An 8,940-nucleotide genomic window follows, 5' to 3' on the forward strand; every position below is an offset into this window, starting at 1 on the left:
CGGCGCGATGGGCGGGGAGGAGGAGATCGTGCGTATCGCCAGGCGGTTGGACAAGATGGTGGCCAAGAAGAGCGCGGTGAGTGGCGGCGGCCGGGCCCCCGCAGCCCGGTTGGGGTCAGGGGGCCTCCCCCTTTCCCCGGTTTCTGGTCCGGCGACCGGGGCCTGCTCCTCCGCGGGGCTCCTGTCCTCGCTGCCGCGATGTAGGGCCCCCCCTACTTCTCCTTCAGTGCCCGTTATGAGGGGGACCCCCCCTTTCCTCATCCCCCATTTTGGGGGCCTCCCTCTCTGTGCGGCCCCCGTCGTTGTGGTGGAGCAGAAGCCTCCCCCCAGGCAAGGTGGGGTTCCCTCCCCTGGACCGGCTTGCAGTGGGGTGGGCTCCCTCCCCGTGGGCTCCGGTGTAGGATCCACCCCTTTCCATCGCGCTGTCTGTTACTGGGGGGCGGTGGCTCTATGTTTTCCCCCCTTGCTGCTGTGACAACCCATCCTTCCCACGCTGTGCCCCCCACCCAGGCCTCATGCACCCCCTGCCCCTCAGCTCAGCACCCTGGGGTTCACCCTGTGCTGCCTGCTGGGGTGTTTCCCTCCACGGCAGCATCCTCAGCCCTCCGCCCCCCTCCATCCCATTAGGGCCCTTGGCAAGGGGGATCCTTGTGCACTGCCCCCCAGCACTGGCCTGGGGCTCTGTTGTGCCCTCAGGAAAATCCCCAGTGCTTCTGTATTTGCCTCCTGCATCCCCATCCCATGCTAGCACCACTTCTGCGCATTCTCGTGGCCTTTGGAGCGTGGAGGGCTGGCCTTGCTGCTCTCTGCACGCTGTGGGTCTCGCAGGGTGTGTTGTAGCTGTTGTCACTGCCTGGGGGGGGACAGAGCAAGTATTTCCCTGCCTAATGGGCTATGTGGGTTGGTGCTCCTACGAGTACAAAGTGTTATGCAAGCGCTAAGGCAGCAAGATGGGTGATGAGGGTTTGTGAAGGAGGTAGGCTGTCGATATGTTTGGGGTGGGGGAGAGGGCTTTTTGGGCCAGGGAGGGCTGTGGGGAAGGGGAGGGGGTGGGCGAGGAGGGGAAGGGCTTTGGGGCATGTTTATTTGGGTGATGGGGTGCGGTTGTCGTGTGAACTTCTGGACGCTGGACTGGCTCTGCCAGCCATGGATAGGGGTGAGTGCTGGCACTCATGTAGCTGTTGTAACAACCCAGGGAAGCGCGTTTGGGCTAAACTGCAGCCTGTGATGTCTGTTCCCGTTGATGGCAGGTTTTCAACACCATTGTTGAAATAGGAAAGGAGCAACCTTGCAGAATTTGCTTCCAAGCTTCATTGAGAGAGAGAGGCAGCTTCTTAAACTGAGCGGTATGCAACGTTTCCTCTTGGTTGGCATTTTATATGGTACTGAACCGTAGCGTGTTTACTGTATATCGGCTAACTTGCAAACTCTTCCTGCAGGATGGTTGCCTGGAGTACCTGTTTGTTACTCTAGTTTTTGCATGGATCCCCATTTGCTGCCACTGTGCCAAGTGGCTCCATTTCTGATAACGGAGACAGGAATCACCGGGTCATTTTGTATGTTAAGGGCTGGATTTAATGGAGCCCGTTTGGCTGTTGGAGGAACGGAAAGGTGTGAAACTGCCTGAGTGGGAAGTCGCTCGCTCTGGGTACGGTAACGTGTGGTTTATGCTGGTGTGAGTTGCTTGTGTGCGCGCGCTGAAAGCTTTTGACTTTGCTTTGATTTGGCTTTCTCAGCATCTGTTCTGTAGGGTGGCACTGGCAGCTGGATTGCTTCCTGCAGGGAATCGGAAACGGCCCTTCTGCGTAGGGAGGACTGGATCCCAGGACAGGGTCTGTCAGTGCAGGCTGCTTCGCTTCTCTACAATCGTAGGCTCTGTAGGTCTTGCGCTGCAAATGGGCTTGGAGTGGTTGGTGTTTTAAATGTGCTGTTAAATGTGAGCAATAGACGGCCTTGTGTGGAAGGGGGATGGGAGGAAAGAGCCAGCTGAAAGGAGTTGGACATACTCCAGGCTGAGATCTGCTGAGTGCTACTGAAGGGTGACTTGTCTAGTGCTTCTGTCCCTGCCATTTCTCTGGGTGACTACCAATTTCAGGTAAAATTGGTAGAAATCTACAGATAGCCGAGTCAGGGTTTTTTTTTTCCTGGATTTGAGTTCTGGGCTGCAGAGCTGATAAAACTTACTATATGAAGCTTCCTTTGAAGTGACCAGCTCTCAGCGTCACTGCTTGGTGGCTTTTCTCCTGGTATCAGCTCTTGTCCTGGGCAGAGTGAGGTACCAACATGAAAACTAGGAAACAGCCACATTAAGTTTCATGCTGTGGAAAGAAAAAACTTTTAGCTCTGTCTCTGAACAGTGATTCTGAGCTTTAAGTGGGTGAATAAAGTTCTTGCAACTCTGCTAAACTGTTCTGGCGAGCTAATAACATCAGTTGGGTTCCCTGAAATAGTGAGTCCGATGGTAGGAATACTCCTGGAAGCCAAGTGGTGTTGCTGAGGGGACAATTGTGATTCAGAGTGTGGTTTTCAGGTGTTAAAAACAACAGTAGGCTTGTCAGGTAAGGATAATAAGCTAATGCTGCAGTGGTACCATACGCCACCAAAGATCTGTAGCGCTCCAGTGCTCTTCTGGTTTGCCCGTTCCAATATCTCAGGTGCCTCCAGACTGTAGGATCTACTGTCTCTCTGGAACAGCAATCCTGGCAGTAATCTTGCTGATGTTTTAGGGAAGGCTTGTTGGTGTTTTTCCCTTTGAATTCAACTTTCTGAATTTATTCCCAAGCTGTTGCATTTCTTCACTAAAAGCTGAGGCACTCATTCTGTTTCTCTCTTTTTCTCCAGGATGGTGCAATGGATTTACTGAAAGAACTGAAAAGTATGCCAATGACTTTGGATTTACTGCAGGTGAGCTGCGCAGTTAGGGTAAAAAGCTGAAGTCTGCATTTGGATGAGTCTGAAATGTTGCCTAACTAAAGTTAATACTTCCCTTTCACTTCTTGCCTCATTGAAAGCATCAAAATAAACATTAAATCCAGAAAACGGTACTGAGCTTGAGTTTTGGCCTAAACAGCTCTGGGCCACCATGTGCTGCCTGAAACTTGTGTACAGCTGCTGAGGCAAACCTGGGTAGTTGCTCAAATCCCTCCTTAGGTTTCAAAAAAGGGGAAAGACCAGGTTAAAGCAGCAAACACAAAGGGCAGCCTTGGGAGTCTTTGTAATGTTGATATTCAGGACACTGGGGAGGTGTGAACAGAATTACAATTCAGAGATTTAAGACAGGCATCTTGGATTTTTTTCACTCTGAGTTTAGAGTGTCACTTACAGGTGTGTGGAGAAGGTATTTGTGGGTGATGGGATTTCTAGCTTGTGGTTGGTTGGAGTAAGCTGGAGAGTGTCATCTCTTCTGAAGTTCTGAGGAGTTAATCATTCTGTCAGTCCATGGATGCTTCGTGGTTATTGCTTTGACTTCGTCATGCTTATTTCTGGTTTTAGTTAGTAGCAAATAGCAAATCTGTTCTTGAATGATTCATTTGGATGTTCACTTGCAGTCCACCCGCATTGGGATGTCAGTAAATGCACTGAGAAAGCAGAGCACAGATGAAGAAGTGATATCGCTTGCCAAATCCCTCATCAAATCCTGGAAAAAACTTCTAGGTAAGAAAATCAGCGTGTTCTTGTCAGATTCAATTTGTGAAGGAGCTGGCTTCAGAGGGAGATTGGGTTTCTTAAGAGAGCTTATCTGTTGATCTGAACAGAATATTCTAGCATATCAGCCTTTACAATTGCACCCTCTGTCTTTCAAGTTTTGTCTCTGACCATGCATTCCTCCGGATTTAGCTCCCCTGTAGCTAGCTCATCCTTGAAAGAGCACTGACAGCTTCAGGACTATTCTTAACGTGTAACTGTCCATATAATAATTAGCAGCATTAGCTGTAGAAATAATATCTGCACTCTGAACCCTCTGCCCACACTTGTGTGCTGTGTGGCATTAATACAGCATGTGTTGTCAAGCTTGTGCAACGGCTCGTGAAGAGAATTGCTACAATGGATTTTGGGTGATGAGCTGGAGAAGGACTTTAACACCTTTTAGACAAATTCACATGTGGGGAAGGCTTTCCTGGTGATGAGCACTGAGAAGCAGAGGCTTGTAATTCTGTCTGAGGAATCTTAGTGCTGATATAGCACAAACTAATGTTGAGTTACAGATGGAGGGATTATAGATGTGAACATAGTGGTTACCTTTGTGAAAAGAATAAGGCTGAGATTGGAAGGGCAGCTCTACCTGCGTCCTGCTAGCCAGAGCTGGTGTCTCCCACTCTACCCTAGTGGCAAAGTACCCCAGTGTGACATTCAAACACCTCTTCCTTTTTGAACTGATCTCCTGGGCAGCTGTGTGTAACGAAGAACAGAAGGGATTTGAGGCTAAAGGAGATGTGGAGCTGGCTCTAGTCTGCACCCCAGGGCTCCCCATTTCTTGATAGGCTAAATGAGTGTTAGAAGCTCTGTTTTCCTGTCTTGGCTGGGGCTGTCACTTCCACGTGAGGGTTGATGTGTATTGGCAAGGCTGAGACAGTTTACGTCTGGGTTGAACTTGTTTTACAGTGTCATGAAAGTCCTCTCCAGGGCTGTGCTATTGGCTTTCAGCACCCCTTGGGGAAACACTAGAAGTTGTGTTCCCAGAAGGACTGGCCTGTACTGGCCCTTCAGGTGGTGCTGGCTGGAAATGCTGTTTTTAGTGGTTCTTTAGAGAACTTGATCTAATCTGCACTCCGCAGCCAGGGTGTCTCTGAAAGGAACTTTTGTGATGGGGCACGTCTTGAGAGGAAGCTTATCTCCTCAGCAGGGAAGGTGATTGCTCTAGTTTGGTGAGGAAAGCTTTTGTTTGAATTACTTTCTGCTTATAGGCAAGTGAAAGGTCTGTTGGAAAGCATGAAAGGTGTTCTTTCTCCTGATTCTTCTTGGAGAATAATAACTTGCTTTAGGCCGACAACCTGTAGTGTGGAGACATTGATTAGTGTGTGCAGGGTTGTAGCATACAGACCAGTTCTGAACCCTTTTGCATCCATTTCTCTTCTTTTGAATTATAGATGCTTCTGAGGAAAAAAGTGAGGAGAAAAAGAAAAGCCTGTCCCTGCCAACATCTTCCTCGAAGGAGACTGGTAACTCAAGAGACCAAAGGTAATGCTTCCCTTTAACCAGGGGTGATACTGCTATGGAATTTGAATTTTCTTAAGGCACCTTAATTTTTAAGTATGAGTTGTGAGTTTTACGTAGTCAGATTCCTAATCAGAAACACCAGAAGTGTAGACTTCTTCAGAGAGGATCTGTGTGATGTTTTTAATAAACTGTAATGCAGAAATATAGATCTGCAAAATACAGTGGCTTTAGTGAGTTTTTCAGATTTTATTCACATCTTATTTCATGTTTTTCTACTCTTGGTTATGTGTTGATTTTTCTATTGGTAAAGCATTCCTCTGTTCTTTTTTTGTGTCGCATTTTTATATATTTTTGTTTATTTCTAACTTTGAACTCCTCAGAATGAAGATTTTTTGGCCTTTGCGATCTCAAGTGATGGATGGGATGGTTGATACATCACTTACAGTAAAACTTCCATTTCTTTGTCCTTGGCAAGTCCCAGAAGTCCTCTTTTCACCCATCTGGCAGGTCTGCTGCGTGTAGGATACACCCAGTGGGACGGAGTCTCCCAGCTGCTGTTCCCTTTTGTCCCATTGAGAGGAGGTGAGGGTTAGAGCCCAAAGAGCAGTGGGTGATAGTGGAGAAGGGTTTGCTGTGTGAGCTGAGAGAGTTGGTTTGAGCAGTATCACCAGCCTTGTGATGCAAATTACCTTCTCTCCACGATCCTTGTACTCTCAAGTGCAGACTGGGGCTGCCTTCCCGGCGTGTGGACATAGGAACGATTTGTTCTATGGTGGCTTGAGGGTAGGGACTGAGTCAGCCATGAGTAGGAGCCTTTGTAAATGTCCTTACTGGTCAAGGGAGGTGAATTTCCCTCCAGGGTAAGGGCTGAAGCCTCTGTGGAAGTACTTGTTGGCTGTTCCTGATGGAGAAAGGAGAAGGCAAGTATTACTGACTTGCCTGGTACTGCTCAAGCCAGGAAGTAGTATTGCAGTTCAAAGGAAAAGGGAAGCTTCTGATTTAACCTTTGGAAAATTGACCTTGTGGAATGTGGAGCCTGGAGGGAAGGAGGTGAGACACATTCCCTGGGCATGGTGGCACTAGGCACTTGAAGAGCAAAATGAGCTGGGCCTGCTAGGACCTGTGGTTTGAAGGCTGAAGCTCGTAGTAGTTTCACTTGGAGAAGGATCTTGGCTGTAGGTAGAGAGGCCGAACCCCACTGTCCCCTTGCCTTGTCAGACAGTTATTGTGGGGTGTGTGGAGTGGAGCTTCTGGCTTGTGCTGCTAATGCTTCCCTCTGCCTTGATGTGCTGCAGATACTGCAGGGTGGTGTTTTTTTTTTTCCCTCCTTGATGCTTTCTACATTTATTCAGCCTCCATCTTCTGAATGGCAAAGCATTCCCTTGGTTGGGAAGGATAAACAGAAGCAAATGGATTAGTGTACACAGACCAGCAGAAGTGGCTAGCTCCTGGTGTCAGCCTGTTGAGCCAGGCTCTCTTCACAGAGACAGGAATGCTTATTCTCCAGCGCTGCAAAATAAATTAATTTGCCTTGACCAAAAAAAAAATAGTTATTAGCAGTGAAGAGCCTTTGTTCTTCAGAGCACAGGCTGTGATGAAGGGAGTCTAACTAGTTGCTCGGTGTGTGATAGCTGGTTCAGCTGAGGCTGCTGTCGAGACACTGAAGAGATCAGCTTGTATTTAGATATTTCAGCCACTTAGTCTGACAGATTTTGGCTAGGCCGCCATCTTCTGTCAGGGAGAAATACTCGAATAGCTCTTGGCCTGAAACTTGTCTTCCTTTCTGGAACACAGATGTAGAAATCCCTCTGTAGTGACGAGAGACTGAGAGACCTGAAGGCTCTGGGCCGGTCAGCGCCGAGCTGGCACCTGTGAAGTTACATGCTGCATTACTGTAATTCAAAGCATATTCTGTTGTGCTGAAGTATTTGAGACCATTAGTGTGGTACATTTTAATGGGCTATGTCTAATGTTTCTCTGTCTCTGGCAGCATTTTTTTTTTTTCCAGGATTCTCTAAAGTGCCTCTTAGGAGGCATTGGATCTGTGGCCTGAATTCAGCTCTTCCATGGGATTTTCTTCCAGTGCAGCCCTGAGTCCTGCATGCAGGCCCTGGCTGTTGCTTTGCCACCATTTTGTTCCAGTGTAAATTTTTACCTATAAACCTTTGTTGCTGGGATAGATTTACAAGCTCTTTCTGCTGTTTAACAGGAACAGTGTGAACCACAAGGATTTCCTGAGATAGGTCTTCTAGGTGTGTTTAAGCTCTATTCCCAACTAGTCTAATTAGACACTAATTTATAAAGCTTAATAAAATAACTTTCTGTACAGTCTTTGGAATGGCTGAGAAGTCTGTTTCATCTCATTTGTAAGTGATCAGTTGTCATCTCGGAGCACGTATGACGTGTATGTAGGCGAATATGTCTGTACTCATCAGCATGGGATAACTGTATCTTGTTCAGCTTTTTTCCACCTCCAAAGAATAAACATCTAAATATTTAAGTCAGTAGCATTTGCAGATGGAACCTTCCTGAATATCAAGCATTATCTGTGCAAATACTAGTTTAGAGACCTGGCTTTAAGTATTGAACGTGTTGAAGGTCGGTGTTGAGAGTTCACACGCAGTGCTTTGCTCTGGGAGACCTCAGTGTCATTGTTGCTTGCAAAACAAGACAAAAGTGAAAGCTAGAAGAGCTCTCAGGCTCCTGCCACCCCTCCCACGACAGCACAGCCTCTGCCCACGCTGTCCCTGATAGGCCTTTCTCTAAGCTCTTTGACAACCCTAAAAAACATCAGGGTAAGACGCTTCCACAGCTGCCCTTGGCAGTATATTCTAATCCATAACTTGCAAAGCTTTACAGTTTGAAACTTGCTCTCAGTCAAAACCTGTCTTGCCAAGACCATTTGTGCTTTTGTCTTTAGCAAGTAGGGAGGATTTTTCCTACCATTTTCTTTTGTAACAAGTTTTCCAGTATTTCAGGACTCGTCTCCTCTAAGTCTTCCCTGCTGCAAGCCACCCCAGTTCCTTCAATCTTTCCTTTTATTGTAGGTATGTTTTCTAGGTTTTGTTTGCCTTTGGACTTCGGGAAGTCTCATTTTATCCAAACCATTTTACACAACGTGATCAGCTGTGATGTTTAGATGAGTTATTCCTGAGTTGTGTATGCTTTGATCTATATACACCCCCATGCATGCTGCCTGTGATCTGTGTGCAACTTCTTAAGCACAAAAAGCACCCGATGGTGATTTGCACGCTCCAGATGGGACAAGATCAGCATCTAATTGATTATTTGCAAACTAAATTGGTTGTTCTTTTTGTATTATGTGCAGTGCAAAACCTATTGAATGTTTTGAGCTGTTTGGACACAAATATGTTCCTTAATAGCCTCCTGCAGTGCTGACCAGTAAAACAAGCAGGTAAAAAGTGGTTTTTATTCAGCTACTGGTCAAAGAGAAACAGTAGGATTACAATATAATCTCCCTCATAGAATGCATCTATTTCATCTGTGAATGAGCAAGAAATTAAACTTCTGTGGTTTGACACCTGAACAATTTGGTGAAGCTGCACTGGTGGATGCCTCTTAAAAGGGCCTGGTGAAGTTTTGAACTGTGGAAATCCAGTAACCCCAGTGATTATCTACAGGTTTTGAGGCACTGCAGAGCCAGACTGGGTTTGAATTTAGCAGCAGCAGGGTCTCCCACGATAAGTCCCTGAAGCTGGCTGGCTCAGTTTGTGCAGCAGCAGATTCGGAAGGTTTCCAGCTTAGTGCTGTTTTTCCTGTGGG

At 47.1% G+C, this 8,940-nt stretch overlaps 1 protein-coding gene across 2 annotated transcripts; it reads left to right on the forward strand.

Annotated features, from left to right (window-relative positions):
• The first annotated feature begins 6 nt into the window (after nucleotides 1-6).
• Nucleotides 7-8,934, forward strand: TCEA2 (transcription elongation factor A2). 2 transcript variants are annotated; one of them, XM_026862225.1, is made up of 5 exons: nucleotides 7-76; nucleotides 2,842-2,904; nucleotides 3,549-3,654; nucleotides 5,088-5,178; nucleotides 7,166-8,934. In XM_026862225.1, the coding sequence occupies exons 1-5, from the start codon at nucleotides 8-10 to the stop codon at nucleotides 7,173-7,175; spliced, it is 339 nt and encodes a 112-aa protein (XP_026718026.1). In that variant the 5' UTR covers nucleotide 7; the 3' UTR covers nucleotides 7,176-8,934. The 2 variants fall into 2 exon arrangements, with proteins under 2 accessions (XP_026718026.1, XP_026718025.1); XM_026862224.1 differs by lacking the exon at nucleotides 7,166-8,934 and adding an exon at nucleotides 5,538-6,704.
• Nucleotides 8,935-8,940: the final 6 nt, after the last annotated feature.

Source organism: Athene cunicularia, assembly GCF_003259725.1.
Source record: "Athene cunicularia isolate RWA chromosome 20 unlocalized genomic scaffold, athCun1 chr20_part1, whole genome shotgun sequence".
In the NCBI taxonomy this organism is placed as follows: domain Eukaryota; kingdom Metazoa; phylum Chordata; class Aves; order Strigiformes; family Strigidae; genus Athene; species Athene cunicularia.